This window comes from Sciurus carolinensis, chromosome 1, assembly GCF_902686445.1.
Source record: "Sciurus carolinensis chromosome 1, mSciCar1.2, whole genome shotgun sequence".
NCBI classification, from domain to species: Eukaryota; Metazoa; Chordata; class Mammalia; order Rodentia; family Sciuridae; genus Sciurus; species Sciurus carolinensis.
The window spans coordinates 146064798-146085688 of NC_062213.1; the positions used below are offsets into that span (position 1 = coordinate 146064798).

General features: G+C 38.6%; 1 protein-coding gene across 2 annotated transcripts in view; it reads right to left on the bottom strand.

Moving 5' to 3' along the window:
• Positions 1–20891, bottom strand: part of St6galnac3 (ST6 N-acetylgalactosaminide alpha-2,6-sialyltransferase 3) — a 526703-nt gene that overhangs the window by 290345 nt on the left and 215467 nt on the right. For both annotated transcript variants that reach the window (XM_047534319.1, XM_047534401.1), the window contains exon 2: positions 9039–9233. In XM_047534319.1, coding sequence (XP_047390275.1) covers positions 9039–9233 — 195 coding nt within the window. The remainder of the gene's footprint in view (positions 1–9038; positions 9234–20891) is intronic.

The window sequence follows — 20891 nt, forward strand, 5'->3', positions numbered from 1 at the left end:
GTAGTGTGTATGCATATATTCTATATATGTTTGTACTTAAAAAAGTAGAAATTTTCAGGGAATATGTGCACATGTGTATACTGCACACATGAATTTTCTGTATTTGTGCATATACTGGTTCATGAACGTAGATTGTATGTACATATTGCATGTATGCTTGGATTATTCTCTTTGCACGTATGAGTGTGGTCTTTTCTTTTCCGTGGAGTTCATTCACATCCTAGAGAATAATTACTCAAAGAATGCATTTTCTATCTTCTTCATACCCCACAGCAAGTTTAATTCTAGCCGAATTGACCTACTTATGACCCCTATGTGTCTGATTTCCTTCTCTGGAAAATCAGAGCGTCATGTAGTCCTGAGGCAGAGCCTCAGGAACTCTCGCACACAGGGCACTGTGTCCACAGGGATACAGAGTGAGTCTTGTTAAAAGTGGTCCCTCTGTTGCTTGCATCTAGACCAGGGTGGGATACTCCAAGACTGGGTAGCCAGTCAAACAAGCAAAGAGCCATAAGATTAGAATTAAAAGTAGTTAATCTAGAGAAAGGTGAGAAATGGATCTGTGGGTTGTGAGGCAATCTGATTACCAGTACAGGTATTAGTTTGTGACTTTTGGTGTAGAGCCCTTGGCCCATTGGGAGTGACAGAGCTCAGGGAAAACGTACAGTGTGTATTCTGAACTCTTTTGCTCTTTTCTCCAACTATACACTTTCTCTTTGTGTCCCAGGAAAATCTTTTCCTAAGCATGCATCTTATCTCTCCCATGAAAGCTTCCTAGGATTATTCCAACCCACATTCTGTCCCTCCCATTTGGTACACATTTATACATTGTCTTGAGATGTGGCCATTGATTGAGAGTTGTTATCTCATAACTAGATGGAGAAATATAATCAACTTTTCTCCACTCACAAATATATGCCCTCATGTAGTTAGAAAAATGATGAATCTTTAAAATGATGAATCAATTAACGCCCATGTCAAATAAGTAATCTTTACTATATGTTAATTTAGTTGTTTCTTTTTCTAAAGCAATTTAATAGTTGAAATTTTTTTGCTTTAAAATTACACAAATGAAAATATTCAGATTTTAACTAACAATTAAATTGATCCATTAAAAATTTTTGGAACATACATTTGCATATAATTGCTCTCCACATACTTACGTAAAAGCCAAAGCTTATATTCCCAAATATAGAAGACTCATTTATGTCAGCATTAGTTACATGTATACATTTATTTGAATGTGTGTAATGTGTGGTTTTATGGCCAAGAAAGTCAGTTCTATTTCTTAATTGTTACTATAACCATAATTTGGGAAATTCTATTGCAACATCAATATGTTATGCACATCTTTAATTAGGCTAGTGTGGCCTGTCTGTCACACCAACTGATCCTAAATATTCTTATTTAGTCTACTTGAGGCTTTATAATGTCCTCATTTTTAAAAGAGGCATGCTTCAGCTCATTAAATTGCTAAGCAAATGAAAACGAAGCCCTACACTTGAATGCTGTGTTCTGGAAATCCTGTGCTTCTCCACTCAGCACATATTTAGGTGTGAGAGTGTGCCCTTCCCCTACTACCAGAAATCCCTCACAGCTTCAGCAGTCTATGGTTCTCCTATCAGATCTGAGGGGGACATCTGTCACCCCCACTGATCACCAGAAAGAACTGGATGTGGCACCCCATTGATCATCAGAGCTTGATTCTCTTTTCTAAAAGTAAATGCAAGCAAGTCGCAAGCTGATTGCTCTGAGCAATGTCTCCCCTCCATGTCACACAACAGAAAAGCACAACACAATGACTTGAGTTCATGATGGGAAGCTACAGATATAACCTAGCCTGAAGTTCATTTCTTCCTCTTTTTCCCCAAATCTGCCATGATCTCAACAGGGTGAAACAATGATACCTTGAACCAAGCCCCAGGGTACCTAAATCCATTATACCTTCCCTATCAGTTTTAATTTAAAATGAATAGTTAAAATTTGTGTTAAGGAGAAAAGTGAGTTCACAATATATTTTCAAGGATTGCTTTGAGTTTTTTGTTTGCTTCTTAACCACATGAGGATGACATACTTTTTGCCCCGTCCAAGGTCAATTGACAATACAGTAACTCTGCCATAATACTAAGGTGGGGTCTCTACATTCAGTACTGTTAGAAATAGGGGGTCGCATTATTGATATAAGAATGAAATGGCAGGGCAAGCCTGAGCCCCTAATGGGTCAGAAATTAAGGAGAGGTAGGGTGCAAGGGTAATCATTGCAAAATCAATATTGTTCCTGGTCCAAGTTTCAGTTTGGTAACACTTTGTTGTTGTTGTTAGCTCAAACATAAGTACCAATGAGGAATTCTGGGTTTTGTGACCAGCAGAGTTTCAAAGGTTCAAGCACTCACCTAGTTTGTTGCACTCATTTTGCTTCTCAAGATTTCTCCTCCCCCCAGGAGAAGAACTATAGCTTGCATTGATTGACAAAGCAAACAGGTACTGGGTAAAGCAGGGGAACCAATCACCAACTGCATTTGGATTGTCATTAGTACAGTGGGACTATTTTAATTCTTTCATTTCTTATAGTCTTCACAACACACCGCTTTTTATGAGTCTGGATTCATATATTCAATTTGAAATATAAGCAAAGCACACATTTATCTTTCCTGTGTTCCTTGTACTTTTACCTTTTCCATGTCCCTTGGAAGAAAATTATTCAAAAACCAGATGAATTGATACAATGAAGTGGAGCTCTAACTGAGCATAATTTACTATATGTGAGATCTTCAGGACAGAGTCATAGATTCACAGACAGCCTATATCTCCAGTTGGGAGGATCCAAAGGGATTATAGACAAAGAATTTTGATTATAGATAATCAAAGAATCAAATGTTGCTCTAGGGTAGCCCAAGTTTCCACAGTGTACACTAAATCTTTGATCTAATTTTGCCACCTTGTTTTAGACAGTACTGAAGAGATATTCCTTCTTGTAATCATTTCAGCGCATAAACATCTATGTCCAGTCCCAGCAATGTCTGGCCAAGATGAAGCATCTGCTATAAAGACATCTTCCACTAACGTGTGCAGATGAAAAAAACAATAATAAACAACAACTCTGGGAAGTTGAGTAGTTTCTAGAAAACCAGTAAATATATATTACAGAAGAAAAAAACTTCTGAGAAAACCTTAAGGATCAAGACCTTGGAGTAAGTAGATCAGTGTACCTGTATCAGTCCAGCTAAGGCTACTGACACCTCTCTGAATCAGAGTAGAGAGAACCGGGCACAGGAGTATGCAGCTGCCTTTGAGGTGTGCAGCTCAAAGTGAAGGTCCCAGCAGCAAAGCTTCTCTCCGACCTTCTCCTGCACCTCTCTCTCTCACCTCTTCTCCCTCAAGCAAGGAATAGAAACTATAGCGTTCCCCTAAAGCGGGCCATAGAAACCAGAACCGCTTTTCCCCAAAGTCAGCCATAAAACCTAAAAATATTACTATAACTCACCCTGCCTTTTGGTATAAAAATTGACCGTAAAGAAATTTTCTGACCCACCTTGTTTGGCAAGTCATTAGCTCCCCATTTCAGGAAGGGTCCTGCCCCATACCAAAGAGGAAGAAATGCTATACCCAAGGGACCAAGAAGAACCTGAAAGTCAAGCCTTACTGAACTTCCCTCTGCAGTCTGTTACTATTGGATCACACTTTCTTTCCAATCATATTTCTACCTGTATGTCCATCAAACCCAAAGATAAAAATGCAGAGTCCACCCTGGGTCTTTAGATCATCACTCTAAAGGCTCCCATGCCACATAAAATATGATCAAATAAATATACTGTGTTTTTCTCTTGCTAACCTGTCTTTGACTATTGGATGTTGCCCATGATCTTAATGATGAGAAGAAAATGGATGCCCGCCTTTTCCATCCCTATAGAAGCATGGTTTGAATGTCAATATTGAAGCTATGTGCCCCAAAATGTTGAATTTACCACCAACAATTTTACTTATATAACTTTGACTCTTGCTTTTCCATTCTGAATATTTTATTTAAACCTTCTCTGAAAAAGATTTGCCTGGAATTTTTTTTTATTTATCTTTTAATTTTTTACAGACTGCATTTTGATTCATTGTACACAAATGGGGTGCATCATTTAGTTTCTATGGTTGTACACAATGCAGATTCATACATTCGTGTAATCATAAATGTACACAGGGTAATGATGTCTGTCTCACTCCACCATTTTTCATACCCCCTCCCTCTCATTTCCCTTTACATAATCTAAAGTTCCCCCATTCTTCTCTCACTCCCCACTCCCCACCCCCATTATATATCATTCTCCACTAAATCAGGGAAAACATTCAGCCTTTGGTTTTTTGGGCTTGGCTTATTTCACTTAGCATGATATTCCCCAATTCCATCCATTTATTTGCAAATGCCATGATATTATTCTTTGTTGGCATGTATGTGGGGGAAAATGCACATTTTTACATTGCTGGTGGAGATGCAAATTGGTGCAGCCACTCTGGAAAGCAGTATGGAGAATCCTCAGAAAACTTGGAATGGACCCACGTTTTGGCCCAGTTATCCCACTCCCAGTTTTATACCCAAAGGACTTAAAATCAGCACAATGCAGTAACACAGCCACGTCAATGTTTATAGCAGCTCAGTTCACAATAGCTAGATTGTGGAACCAACCTAGATGCCCTTCAACAGATGAATGGATAAAGAAACACTGGTATATATACACAATGGAATACTATTCAGCCATAAAGAAGAATAATATCATGGCATTTGCATATAAATGGATGAATTTTTTAAAAAATTTTATTTATTTTTATTTTTATAGACTGCATTTTGATTCATTGTACACAAATGGGGTACAACTTTTCATTTCTAGGGTTGTACACGATGTATATTCACACCATTCATGTAATTATACATATACATAGGGTAATGATGTTTGTCTCATTCCACTATCTTTCCTTCCTCCACCCCTGGCCTCCCCTCATTTCCATCTACACAATCCAAAGTTTCTCCATTCTTTTCTTATCCCCGCCTGCCACATGAGCCCTGTTAGGTATCATCATCCACTTATCAGAGAAAAACATTCAGCCTTTGGTTTTAGTGGATTGGTTTATTTTACTTTCACATGGTATTCTCCAACTCCATCCATTTACCTGCAAATGCCATAATTTTATTTTTCTTTATTGCTGAATAATATTCCATTGTGTACATATACCACAGTTTCTTTATCCATTCATCTATTGAAGGGCATCTAGTTGGTTCTAAGAATCTAGCTATTGTGAATTGAGCTGCTATAAACAGTAATGTGGCTGTCTTACTCTAGTGTGCTGATTTTAAGTCCTTTGGGTATAAACCGAGGAGTGGGATAACTGGATCAAATGGTGGGTCCATTCCAAATTTTCTGAGGGATCTCCATACTGCTTTCCAGAGTGGCTGCACCAGTTTGCAACTCTACCAGCAATGTATGCTGCTATATTACATTCTAACTTTTTATCATTAGTGCCATATTGTAGCATTAGATTATTTTTCAATTTTTATTCCAATTCATCACTCATTTGACTGAATTACTATTTGTTTGAACCCATATTATTTAACCCTTATTTTCAATAACTTTTGTTATTTTCAAGGATAATCTCTTTCACATATCTTGTTTGCTTCCTTTTAGAAAAAATTGACCACCACTCTCTGAAACTACATGCATTTCACAATAACAAATAAAAAGCACATACCCAATTAAAAAAAAAAAGAAAGAAAAGAATTGCCCCTCAGACCACTATTTGGAAAGGACCAACGCACAAACTTTTAGGAGAGTGGAGCCCAGACATGGGGGTATGTGTGGTAGGACTGTCAAGAAGAAAGATGAAATCAGTGAGAAGGGAGGTGGTCAGAAAGTCGCCAAACTCCCCATTTAGCCTGGCACTGTTTGAGTTCAGGACAAAATTTGCCATTCTCTCAAGTGTTCATGTTTTGTTTTTTAACTCTAATGTAAAATTTTCCCCTCATCATTTGCACTCATCTATAACAAGAATATGAGGCCTCCTAGTCTATCATGCATAGACCAGAACTAGAGGAATAAGTTGTGCAATATGCTGTCTTTATGAGAACTGAAATTTCTTCTTTCAATAATTCTGATTTGCTTTGAGTAGCTTAATAATCCTATTGCTTCTTTTTGGCAATTTCTTGCTGTTGCATTAGCATTAGATGAAATGCTTTGTGGGATTCATGGTCCATAGCAAGTGGCTGATAAGAATCCTACCTGGGCTCAGAGATATTTTTAATCTTTTATTATGATATTTGCATGCAAAGAACATAATTGCATGCTTAACAAATAATTTGGATGTGGACACATATGTAACCTCCAACAGGATCAAGAGATTGCACATTGCTGATGCCCCAGAAACCCAGCCCGACCACAAAGCACGCATTCCTCTCAGAGGTAATTGCTCTCACCTCTTTAATGATAATTTCCCTGCCTGTTTTATTTTTCCTTTTTCTATGTGTCCCTAAGTCATTTAGTTTTGCTTCTTCCTGTGAGCTACAAATGGAATCAGTCCATGTGCACAATCTTACCCTCCAACTTGTCACATACAGCCTCAGTGTCTCCATTGTCATTGTTGTATGGTATTCCAGTGTATGTAGCAGAATTTTAATCTGTTCTTCTGTTGATAGCTAGCTGAGTATACTCTAGGTTCTGGCCATTGTGCCATATGTGCTGCCTATGCCTCCCAGGCCTGAGTTCATGAACATCTCTAGTGTAGAGACATACTGATTACTGGAAATGCTGTCTCATAGAGAATGCAGACCTTCAACTTTACTTTATAATGTGAATGTGGCTTTGCCAAAAGTGGTTGTTCTGGTTCATTCTCCATCTAATAATGTATAAGAGTTCCTTTTGTTCCACATCCTCACCAACACTCAATATTGTCAGACTTCTGATTTTTTTTTTTTTTAACCAATTTGGTATTTAGAGCACAGGGGTATTTCTTTGTGCTTTATTATTTTTTTTTCTTTGTGATTTTAATTTCCAGTATGCAGACTACTCAGGTTCATTGACCTGAGTCCAGGGTCTGTGAAATGTGAATATAAATTCTGGTACTCTGGACTTTGGTATTTGGACAGGAATCATTCTGAACACTTCATGTCATAATGGTATGTTCAAGGGAAGCAAAGGACACCCATTCATTGAACGTCACTTTGGAGCTGTGTACTCATGCACTTTGTTCTACTGAAGCCTCCTAATAAACAAATGCATCCAAATTTGGATGCTGTTATCCAAATTTTGCAAATAAAGAAATTGAGACTTGAAGGTTAAGAAATTTACCCAAAAACAAACATACTGCTTTTGTATGTACACCTCAGTGTGAAAACTCAAACCGTGCCTGTGTGCCTCCAAAGCCTGAGATGTTTTCAGTAATCATGTTTCCTCACAAGAAAAAACCCATACAGGGGCAAAATGATGCTCGATATTCTTTGGTAAGGTCATTGTATTAAAAACTATATCAAAAGAAGTTCAAAGGTAGCCTGATTAATATAACTAATTAAATAACCAAATCCCTAGGTTCATTTTTCTTTTGACACTTCAAAATCCAATTCACAAATATTTAAACAAATGAAAGGGTCTTTGATATGTGGTGGGATTTCCCTTATGAGAGTAATTCACGGAGCACTTTAGTCACATGTTTCATTTTCAGCCTGTGACAGGCACTTGTGAAATGAGTAACACCATCCTGAGGAGTTGTAGAACATTAAATGACAGCCAGAAATAAAAGTAACAAAAAAATGAGAGTGATACAAACTATTCTCTATGAGATACATTTTATATAGGTAATCAATTTATTAGGACACTCAACAAATTTAAGCAATAGACACTTTTAAAAAATTAATTTAAAACCAATTAAAGGATAAACATCAAGCAAGGCTCCTAAGAATTTATGTGTTATTAATGGTACTTTTCCCCCCAACTATAAAGGTCTAATAAAAAGCCTGTAAATCCTGTAGATACAGGAACAATTTTCAAAGAATCAAATTAGCCAGAAGCAATGACTCGGGTATGATATTGCCAACAAAAGGGACAGACCAAGCCAGTTTGCAACATTGCTCACAGGATGCTAAGAATAACTCTCAGGAGGAGCAGCCTCCTGCATGCCACTCTCCTCCCTACTATCTTCATAAAATGACCTTTCAAAGGATCTGATCCAAAACCTCTCCCCAGAGGAATATATACACACCAGTGGTCTGCTTCTTTGTTACCTATCAAACAGGCTTGAACTTTGCATCTATGGATATTAGCCTCACATTTATCCCACTCCACAGAAATGAACAGTGAAAACAATTTTATTAACCACTTCTATATTCTTCACACATTTTTTTGATGTTTGATACTCTTTGTCATATTTTATGAGACAAATATTTACTGGCAAAATTGCTAGCATAGAGTGCACTTTCTAGTTGTCAACATACAGCCATCTCTCCTGTGCCACCAGTTGACTACAAAGATTTAAAGCTTCAGTGATTATAGGATTTAAATGATTTTAACCCCTTTAAATTTGGAAACTCTTTAAATCTCATTATCTCTGCAGCCACTGAGAATTTCGAAATTAGCTTGGCTTTTTCTAGCTCCAGGTCTAAGGATTACAGAGTTTTAAAGAGTACAAATGCTTTTCTGAAGTTCTATAAAGAGCTGTCCCCAACCAGTGGGCCTAGAGGAAATAAAGCCAGCCAGTCCTCCAGCTGGTTAGTGCTGATCAGAGTTTCTAAATGGAAAGACATATATGTTATGCCACAAACCACCAGGAAAACAGGTAATTGCTTCCTCAACTCCATATGAAGCCAGTGAATTGGAAGATCTGATATAGGAGGGGGGCAGATTTTAGACACGTGTCAGAAGTGTCTAAGAATGAGGAAAAAGATGTCAAGGGCCCACATAAGCTCTCTGGGACAGAGGGAGTAATTCAGTGAGTTGGAAGCTACCTTGCTCCTAAAGAAAAGCTGTTACCATGGATACAAGCAGAATCCTAGGTAACCTCTGGGGTCTTACCTCTTGTGTCCGCACATTTATGTATCCATAGTGAGTTCGAAGGGGCCGTCTGTGTGTGTAGGAGAATGGTATCCATTTTGTACCAGGTTGTCCAAAGCAGTTTAGTAGCAATGGGAAAGTCACTTCATTTACAAGGCGAACGACCAGCAGGAAGAGGAACGCACCTATGAAGCTCACCGCAATCACAGACTTTCTCTACAAAACATTAAAAAAAAAGAGTGAATGACTTTCAACTAAAAGCAGTCACAGAGGGAGATTCCTTTATTCCTCTCTCTTTTTCTTTCATAAGGATCAAAGGATTCTATCATTTAGGATATTTCACTCAGAGATAGAAAATAATGACTTGGTGACCAGGTCGCCTTTGTGAGCTGGGTCTCTGAGAGCAAGCAGAGCAGTTTTCTTGTGCTCTTTCCTTCTGTCCCTGCTCCTCTTTACCTTCTTATCTTCCTTGCACACTCCTATTCAGTTTGCAAAACCCAAATCAGACATTTCCACCTGCAGGAAGCCTTTCCTAATCGCTCCATCCCTCCCACCCACAGCCTTTTACTCCTACCTCCCCACTAACAGAGGAAGGAGGCCCGTCACTCCCCTGCTTTCTTTAAAGGCATTTCTGTTTTCACTGCACAACACTGTGTGTTTATGGAATTCTCCCTCCACGTGATTGTGAGTTCCTGGAGAACTGGGTTGTACTCTGCCATCTAACTCTCTGTATGCCAGGTCCTTAATGCAGGACCTCAATGCTGCAGGCACTCAACAAACACCTGAGTGAAATGAATGAATTAATGCATTTTTTCACATTCTTGTACACAGTCTCATTATGGTTCACTCTTCTGTTTTTTTTTTTTTTTGTTTGTTTGTTTTTATCTAGAATCCTCCACGTGCAGGAAACAATCTGTGCTAAATAAAGCTTGTGCAAAACTAAACATCAAAATGATAACCACAAAAGGAGGAAAAATTTCAGGGCAAGCAGCATAAGAACATTCTGCTCAACATTCTGTCATGGAATAAATGCTGAGGCCAATGTCTTATCAAGGTGGGAGAAAGTAGAGATGTATTTGAGATTGAACTTGATAAAATAAAGGAGCTTTAACTGGTAGGGATGTGTAGGCACCGAGGTAGAGGGAACAGAACAGACTAGAAAACATGGGGTAATTTGTAGGCACAGAGCAGTCTTAACTGTACAATACAAAGGAGAAAAAGCTTGAAATACAAATGATAACCTTATGGTGGACTGCCTCAGACACCAAGCTAAGAAACCTGTGCTGAGTTTGCCAGGCAATGGAAAGTCCAAACGAGATTTTTTTTTTTTTTTTTTTTGGTTTATTTATAACTTTGCTAACGGTAACACTTATAATCAAACACCAGTGTTTAAGATGCTTTGGAGCAAGAAGAGAATAAAGGTACGGAGAGTTAGGAGGCTGTTCTCTTTGGTCAGGGCAGAGGTAATGAGAGATGGACACTAGGGCAGAGGCAGAGGAAACAAAAAGGTGAAAAAAGACATGAAAGACTCAATTTAGACAGAAGGAATAGAACTTGGCTATGAATGAGACATACGTGGCAGACACAAAACTCAGACATGTCTAAGACTTTGAGCCTAAGGGACTGCAATAATACTAGTCATATCAAGAGACACCAGAGTGGCCAGAGTGGGAATTTATCAATGACCTTAGCTTTCTAGTTGCTAATTTTCAGGGTCTGGTAGATCATCCTCATGAAATCGTCAGAGTCAGGGGGAAGGTCAATGCTAGAGCAAGAAGAAAGATGAGCTGAGAGCAGACCTCAGGAACATCTCTGCCACAGAGTGCAGGGCAAAGACACAGTGAAATATCCCCTCATGAAGTTAGACTTGGCCTCTCATTTCTCTTCAAACTTAAGGAAAGCCAAATAACTTTTTGAGAATGACTATTTGTTGTTGTGATTGTGTTTTGAGTTTGCCACTTCTGGGTGTAATTAACTTCATTTTTTTTTCCTCACAGAATCTCCCAAGGAAGTAAAGAAACTCAAAGATAGCCCCTGTATCCTCCAAGGACCCAGGGTCACAGACTCTATCTGGGCAGCAATACCTGAAGTCAGAGACGCCCAAAGAAAGTCTTCATTCTTGTTTGGCTTCTGTAATTTGTAAAACCCACATTCCTCTGTCTAGCCAGCCTAATTTTCTAATCACCTGAAAGTCCCTTGAGCTCTGCCTCCTCAAAACCCCTTATCTCACCACTAACTACCACAGCCTTACCTCATTTAACCTTCTAATCATGAAAAACCGTTTTAATTTGCTCCTCTGTGGAATCATTATGTCCACAACATTGCAATGTGTCAAGGTAACAGCTTAAATGAGGTGATGGATCTTACAAGTTTAAAGGGACATAGACCAGAACAGATGGCTAAATAAAAGCAAAGAGGCCAGTCACCCATTAAGTAAACAGGTAAGAACCCTTTTTTTTTCCCAATCGCCATCCAGTAGCTTGTTACAAAACAGCAGCTTGCTTTGAAGGAGACCCAGATGGGATCTGTGCTTTTGTCTATTCTGGAGCCCAGCATGGCTCTCTGGTTCTTTTAGTTACTATATTGCATTGCATGACTGGGGGTTTGGGGACAAAGGCATGCCTTTATGAATCTGCTGACTGCGAGTAGTAACACACACGCAATGCATATGTGAGAGGAAAATAAATCAACCATTTTGAGAGAAACTTCAAAATAGAATGAAATCACAGTGGTAAAAGCCTGCTCCCTGGCAATCCACGTCCTCCTCCTGTGTTCTCTCAAAGGGAACCAAGTAATGAGCATGGAGAAGGTGGGGAAGCAGCTGAGTAGGATTCAGGCACCAGCCCCTCTGTGCTCTCCCTGGAATGGCACTCTACGGAGGACAGAGGTGTTCCTTTCCCAGTTCAGACCTCCAGCCCAGCCAGCCTCCCTGTGTTGCCTGGACCTTAGTATTCACCTTGGTTCGTGTTTCGATATCCTTGTGTAATCTGAAAGCATTCTCACGGTGCTGCCACAAAACCACCCTGAAACTCCACTAGAAGAGGGGGAACTTGAGGCACATTCTATGCTCCAGATGGCAAGGTTAACAGAACCCAATACAAATTTGCATTCTCCTAGGTCTGATAGTGACCTTGAGCTTCAGCAATTACAGTGAAAACCATGGATAAGGCACTTTGAAATCTAAACATAGCTTGGTACTCTATGTGTGTGTGTGTGTGTGTGTGTGTGTGATGCAGGAGGTGGGGAAGTGGACAAAGTACTAATACACATGATCTACATGAGTGTATTTACATCTTCAGTCACAGTTGTTCATTGGATCCATACTCTGTGTAGACGAGGCCAGGTACTGAAAAACAGAAATAGAACTATAACAGACAGTCCATGCTTCCCAAGAATCACTTAGTGACTTTTAGTGACTTGGTAAAATATCATGTGTCAAATGAGGTACAGGGAGATATACACAAGATACTGGGGATCTCCAGGGAAGTGCTGTGAGAGGGAGAATTCTGGAAATGCTTGCCTGTAGTGTGTGTGCGGCGGCGGGGGAAGGGGGCAGCAGTGTGAAGACAGGAAGAGCATTCCAGGCACAGGAACGGTGGTTTGAAAGTTCATAATTGATCAGAAAACTCCAAGTCAGCTAGGTGTGGCAGTACACACCTGTATTCCCAGCAGCTCGGAGGCTGAGGCATGAGGATGGCAAGTTCAAAGCCAGCCTCAACAACATAGCAAGGCCCTAAGCAACTCAGAAAGACCCTGTCTCAAAATCAAACATAAACGGCTGGAGATGTGGCTGGATGTTCAAGTGCCCCTGGGTTCCTAGGTTCAATCCCTAGTACCAAAAAAAAAAAAAAAAAAGAAAGAAAGACACCTCCAAGTCATTTGGTAAGAAGGCTACATAGATACCATGTGGCAGGAGATGATACTAAATATACTTCAAATTAAAAAAAAAAAAAAAAACAATCAGCCAAATATATTAAAGGGGATGCATTTATCTAGTCTATCTACTTTATATTCAGATAATGAAAAAATGAATACATGAAAGTGCTGTTTTATAATTCTAAAATATCTTCCCTTTTCCAGTCAAGTGAAAATGCACCAGATCAACACAACATAATGCCCTGTTTCCAGTTGTTTGACTTATTCCATCAATAAATGTACATCATCAACAGCTCATTCTAGTAATAGTTTTGAGTCCATCAATGCCCAGAAAATTGGAAGCCTCCACTTATTTAGACCTGTGAACTGTGTCTAACAATTTGTTTGTGGAAGTGATCAGTGTTGCCTTTATGGAAGTCATCAGAACATCCTTCAGATTCAATAGCCACCAGTTAGGTTAGAGGAAACAGTTAGTACTTGTCAGCTTATAAAGGTTCAGACTTGGTTTAACAAATTTTTCAAACTGCAAAAAGCAGACATAAACTTAATAAGCAACCATTCCCCTAAGATCAGAAGTATGAACATTAAATAACACACTGAGTGGAAAGCACAGAGCATATTTGAAGCGCAAAGTTAGCACTCAAGAAATGGAAGATGCTATCATGATACAATTGTTAGTTGTTAGATCCTTGATGGGTAGCAGCCAGTTGGCAAGCACTGGTTGGGTCATGTGAACTGCATGATAAGAACTAGAGAAATCTCTTCTCAAATATTCCAAGCAGCTGCAAACCCTTGAACTATTCAGTGTAATGTATCCATGCAAGCTCCTGGAGAATGTCACTACACCCAAATAGATTTGATGAATTGCTTTAGGGAAAGCTTTCTCCTTCTTTGTTCTTCACTTGGGGCAAATCTGAAGGGGCCCTTAACAGCTGAGACATTTAGAATTTAATCCCCTTTGACCAGCAAAAATATGCATCAAAAATGTGACATTCTAGTTGCTTGCTCCTTAAGAGTTAGAATATAACTTATCATACTTTATAGGAAAAAAGGCCTATTTCTGCTATAGAGAGTTCATGATTTGGGACAGAAGACAATTGCAGAGATGTAAAACTAGCAAATTTGCAAACTATATTGACTTGTTGATGTTTTTATTCTTCCTACCACAGGATTAATCATTTGTTACAGAATATTCTTTAACTATTAATCTAGTCAGTTGTTAGATTTTTTTAAAATTTGCTTTTCCATAAATGATAACCAACAATATAAAGGTATATTTTTGTATTTAGATAATATCGAATAACTTGAAGTAGTTACTTACCAGGGTAAAATGGAGTTAATTTTGTTTATTTGCTGTCATTTATCCAATAAATTTTAGATACAATGTCAACTGGATTATTTATAGCAGTGCTCAGTCACCCTACATATTGGAGCATCCCTACACATTGCTTATTTTTGATCTTTTCAAATGTCAATTCTTCTCCTATCTAAAAAATCATGTCATCAATATAGTTCAACCTTGTACCTTTGCTCAAGTTCTAAATCTGGTTCTCCCCAAATACCATAAGGCTTCCTGCCATTTGCACAAAGATAAATTAACAAAGCTCAGAGTATATAAACAGGGTTACCCTTTGTTTTGTTTTATTTGTTGAATCAACAATCAGTTAGGATCCTGCTTATTAAACTATAGTGAACTCTGGGGAAAATCTCACTCATTTGTTGTGGGGTAGAGGTCAAGAAAGGAGGGTACTAAAAAGGCAGAGGTCCTGATGGTCAAGCCCATGCAGGGCTTATGCGGGCAGCCTCAGGTGGCACAGGTTATCAACAAGAAAGCTTGAATGTCAAAAAAGAGCAATAGATAATTAATAGCATGTGAGAGAGCAGTAGGCTGATGGACAGGATGCAGTATGGTAAACAGATTTTGAGGGTAGGCTTTGAAGAAGGCAGAAGAAATGTTGCTAGAGAGTGAGGAAGAGATGTGATCCTGGAAGGTCTCATGTGTCATGCCAAAAGTCAGAATTTACAAGGTAGAATCCGAAGGGGCCTGATTGTGATATAGACAAGATCAGGTCTGACTTTGGAAATTTCAATGTAGAGGGCTGTGGGGAGGATACTGTGTTAGAAACCACCAACCATCATGAAATTATCAGCATGAAAACCAGCAATTATTACTTTCAGAGATTGACTTTTCTTCTCCCAGGTAGGGGTATCCTGCAGTGGAATAAGTTGAAATAGAGTATAAATATATGAATAATTATCACAGGATTAACAGAAGATAATATTTAATAAGTGTTATCCAGTATAGAAATAGTTATATAATCCCCTTCTCCCAGGCAAAGAAAAAAAAGTAGAGAGAAGTTGAGTGACTTGTCCAAGGTCACAGATCACAGAAATGTAAAAACAGGACTTGAGCTCAGATATTCTAACTCCAGAACCATGCTCTAGTGTGTGAAATGACTAAGTTGTTGATTGTTATTCATACCAATGGGAATGCTCTTAAAGAACCAATTCAGAAATTTTAAGAGCTGGTACCAGCCCTAAGTAGATTTGGTAATGTAGTTTGTCAATAAACACAATACCTAATTCATATGGAAAATTAAGAGGCCGATGTGAAACACGGTAATTACACTTACTTCAAAATCAGTAATTGTGGACAAATTTAATTCATTTTGCCTAAATCTGGCTTTATTCCCAGAATTAAAAAGACAACTACAGGTTACCCTCGGTTAACACTCAGGGAAAATGTAGCAATTATGCTTCCACTTCTATTGGAGAACACTAGGTACTCTCTGTCTTATTGTGGGCAGTTTGTAGGTCTCTAACTAAGGGCATGGGTGTCTTCCTTTCTCAGTTCTATCACCCTTTTATTTAAATAAATAGGTAAACAATAAAATTTTTGGTGGTTTTATAAGAAAAAAGTTTAAAAGCAATAGAACATCTGCAACTTGGCAATCTACTTTAAGAATTGGGAACACATGTCAACATGTCACCTTCCATCATGGGTACAGTCAGTAAAAATTACCAATCCAACAAAAACCAAGACAACAGCAATCTCTTGGGCACCACTGGCATCAACTCTTCTGTGCAGAAACTAGTCCTAGAGAAAACACAAAGATGGACCGAATTTCCTCAGAGATTTTTCTTTCCCAAAGACTTCCCGTGACTACAAACATCAAGTTGACATGAGCATTACGAGTTTGTCAGATGACATCGTAAGAGGCCACACTGAATTTTCTGACACCTATGTTAAAACCATAATGAAAAAAAAAATACCACATGAAAATCATCATGATCACATTCACTGAGTTTGTTTTACTTAGTAAAATGATAAGAAACCAGTTTATTTCACTATGCCTGTTTATCTTTATCCTAATGCCTCAGTATATGTTCTTTTATATAGCAGGAAGAAATCAAAATTCATCAAAAACAGAGGATAGAACCAAAGATCAATACCAAATGCACCGTATGAAGCACCCAGAAGGGAAAGTCTCCTGGTGTGGTTGGACAAAAAGACACACAGAAATTTAACCCAAAGCGTTAGTTCCAGTGTTGAGAAGAACAGCAGAAACAGGGCAGATGACCCCAGAGTTACTTTTCTTTTCCTTAAATCCTGTTCCACATTGAGAACCTGCTACCACACTGAGCAACTCTCTGTGCCCCTGGTGTTCTGCTGAGGGAAAAGAGGTGCTGAGTAACCAGGGAGGACGAAGGTAATAAGGTGATCAGACCCAGGCCTTGGTTTAATTCTCAACCACCTTACAGTTTTTATTGGCTTGTTCTGGCTTATGCAAATATCTGCTTGGCATCTTTTTCTCTTTAAGAGATAAGTTTACCTCTTAGAATCCAATTCTTACTTCAAGGTGTTCAGGACACAGAAGGGGAATCCTAGGCATTAATTCTGGTAGCCCTGTGTCATTAGAGAAGGAGTGCTGCCCAGAACCATCATAATGATGACAATGACTTCAATGGGACAATGAGGAGGACATCAACCAAGAACTCTTATTTTAATATGAATCTACATGACCTTTACATTATACAGCATTTATCTTCTCAAACACGTTCAAAACTGTCACCTTACGTAAGTCTCAATCACCAGTGAAATAAGAAGTGCTGAAAAAATCTCTCCCCTCTCCCTTCCATGCACTCCATGTTTCTTACTGGACTTGTCACCTTCTCCGGAGCCCCACTGCCCATACATCCTGGGCTTTTGTTCTTCTCGTTTCTCCCTGCCTGCTGCTGTTTTCCACCATCCTCAGCTCTACAAGGTCAAACATAACTCAGCTCAAATAGTTTCCTCCTCGGAGTCTTCTTCATTCCCCCCACAGGCTCCCGGTGCATGCGTGAGAGTGGGGGGTCATGGGGGGAATGGAGAAGGAAGGAGGAGAAAACTAGCACAGAAAGATTGCCATTTAATTTTGTCTTTGAAAATTCCTTGAAATAAACAAAGTCTGAGAAACATCTCCTAAATGACAGCACCAAGCACGATGTCTCGAACTTAGAAGGTAGCAAATACCTGGGAAATAATGAAAGAAGGAAGAGAAAGAAGGAAGGATGGAGGGACTAAAGGTTATTCTCTTCTAACATAAGTGCTAAATTACCCGAAATGCTTCACATTACAATATTATTAGGAAAAAAAGAGTGTTTTGTATAAAGAGAAAAAATGCTAATTATTTTTTTCTTTTTCTCCTTTTTTGGCAATTTCTGTGTGCATGTGATATGACTGTGGTAGGAAGGTCAGGGTCAGGGGAGCTTTAGGATATGGAATATAAAGTGAATAAAAATTTGAGTATTTGCTAAACTGGACTTTTCACTGAGAAACTGCTTTGAAGTTCCTGAAAGAACTTGTAAATCTGAATGGCAGCAAACTAGTAAACCTGCTTACAGCAACATTCTTTATATGGCATATAATGAAAAGACTTACAAGAATACATATTTTTTAGAAAATCAACTCTTGTCTGAGGGTGATAACACTTAAAACTAGAACCTCATATCATAGAATGAGAAATGGATAACAAAAGAATATCCTGTCCTTCTGACAAGGACAACGGCCCATTTTCTAAGGGGAGAGACTTGCAGTAGTATGCTATGTGCTCACGAAGTATCAGGTACCATGCCAAGTACTCTTTATAGGGATAAATATGGATTTTCACCAGGAGACTCCTGTGAACTCTGGGTGGCCAAGTGAAACTAAATGATCAATACCTGTAACCTTGGTCATATGGCTTAGCCCCATAGCACCTTTGGTTTCTTACCTGAAATTGGAGAAAATACCAGTATATATTATTTGATTATTAACTATTTAAATGAGTTACTGGCAAAAAGGAATGTGCTCAGCAAATATAAGCTTCTATTACCATATTTCATCAGCCGGCGACACTATTAATTGTTGGTCACATTGTTACTTTTAACACAGTAAGAAAAATATCATGGAGAGTCTGAGAGGAGACCTCGGCAAAAAGCTATAATATCAAATGGCTATTCCTTTAGAGTTAGAATATTCCAGAATAAACCTGCCATTCCAAGAGGCAGAAGAAGAGAAAGAGAAAAATTAATCTCCCCCAAGAATTTGAATCACAAACAGTTACTCACGCAGGTTTTTGATACGTTTATATTACCAATATGATTTTTAAATGGTCTCAGATGGGTTGTGACACCAAGCCACCACCTGTTTACAACACCAATGCTGTTTGAGGAAGAATTCTGGAAGAATTAAACTTTGTTGCCGGCTGATAAGGACTGCAAGGTGGTATTGAGATAAGACACACTCCACTCCCAGATACGTGAAAATGTGGGAGAACATCTTAAGAATCAATGAAATATGGCAGCAGTTATCATGGTTGTGAAGTTATAATCAGCATCATCATTATCATCAACCCCCTAAGGAACAAAGAGAATCAGGGATGGTGCCTGGATTACTTTAAACATTATCCCTCATCCCATATCCTAAAGGATGCATAATATGGAAAGAATAACAAAGAGTCCTAAAGCTATCTGAGACACTGGAATTCATCAATGTGAAATAGCCACTGGGGTATTTTTTCTTCTTGTTGAGATTGCACCTGAAAAAAAAAAAAGAATTAAAAAAAAAAACTGTTTCTGAGCATGGTTTAAACTCTCCTTCTGTCCTTCTCCTGCATATGCAGGCATATCCTACCCCACCCCTATGTATAGAAGTCAACTGTGGCACCTCCCAGTATCTCTCTAAGGAATATGCACTGTCCTCTTGTAGGTCAAAGTTGAACCTTAGTAAAGCATACATATTAAACAGTCTTGCATTTAAACACAAGCAGAGTTTTGCTAGAGCACAGGTCTCATGGTGATGATAAATACTATTATGCCAAGAACACTTGAATTTCTAAGTAGGACAGTTTTCCTATCAATTCTGGATTTAATATTGCATTGGCAGTAATTTGAATTGTTCATACAGCATAAAGCATATTAGTTTATTACTAACAGTCTCCTGTGCTAGAATAGCAAAGTCAAAAAGATTTCCACTATTAAACTGGGGCTTATAAGAAAAAGGTCTGTTACCAGCAAGCCTTTGATTTTTTTTTTTTTTATCACCGCCAAATCTATCAGTGCTATATTAAGGTAGTTTTTTAACCTACCTTAATCTGGATGTCCTGGAACAACTCCAATTCAATAGTCCAAATCCAAACCAATGATCTGCCCACCCCCAGTCCAATATTCTTTACCCATAATGTTCCCTCTGAGTAACTCCTGTAGAAGTTACTTTGGAGCCCCAAGAATTAAAATCTCAACTCTACTTAATAGCTATATAACCTTGGACATCTTAATTTTCTTTGTCTCTGGTTCCTCATCTGTAAAATCATATGAAAATTAAATAATGAGAACACAGAATGGACCTCGCTTACTGCCAAGCACAAGGCAGGCAATTAATGATCATTAATTTTCTTTTTTAAATTCACATATCATGTTCCCTACACAAGCTGTTCTTTCTTCATGGAACATATTCTTTCCTTTTCTTCCTCCTCTCTTTCAGGAAAACTGTTATTTATTTTTCAAGGCTAAATCCAAATGTCATTTTAGAAACTGGCCTGCCCCTCCAGGAAGATTTCAAAGCACTTTGTTCTGACCAAAACATACTTCACATCATGTTGTAATTATCCAATTACCAATCAACCTTCATTCAACCAAATTCAGCAAATCTACAGCACTCCATGTCCCCTCCTTCTCCTCGGACAGACATTGCTAATCAACCACAGCACCATTTCCCCGCAGTCAGGATACAATTTCAGAATCCTTTCAACAAACACAAGGCTCCAAATCACTAGTGGTACTAACCAAGTTACCATTCAGCATTAAACAGGTAGCAGCTTAAGGCCAGAGGTTGTACGTTAATAAGTCTGTAATCCATGTGATCACAAGTTTAACCATAAGTATCTCTGGGTCTAGATTTCCTCATCAATACACATATTTTTAAGAATTCTGCAGGCTCCCAATTCTAATGACTCTGTAATAAAGACCCACCCTGATTGTCCAGAGCTGTCACTAACAAGGAAAGTTCACAGCATAGCTCTGCACATGGTTCCCACTCTGAGTCCAGGTTCATTTCTTATCACAGAGTTAGGCATGCCTACAGACACTTGCAAATTGAAGCTGGTGTCTAGGTGTCTACGTAATTGAAATAGAAACGGGGTAAGAATTTGTGATCTTTCAACTTAGCAGATAGCAGCTGCCACTTACCAAAGCCTACCTGATTGCAGCTATTTTGCACCTGCTGAGAAAAAGTTTGCAGCAGAAGAGATTATTTTCTTTTTTAACCCTTGGCTGAGAGCAAGTCTCTATTTTTTTTTTTTTTTTTGCCCAGTTATACAGACTAGATATTGGGTTCATTCTCTCATATGTGGGTGGACACTTATGGGTTAAAACACATGGCCAAACAACTTCCACTAAGCCCTGGCAATCACAGTGGGAACTTTAAATGTTCACTGAGCCAGTTTGGTGAAAGCTTGCAATCTTCATGGAAATGGAGCT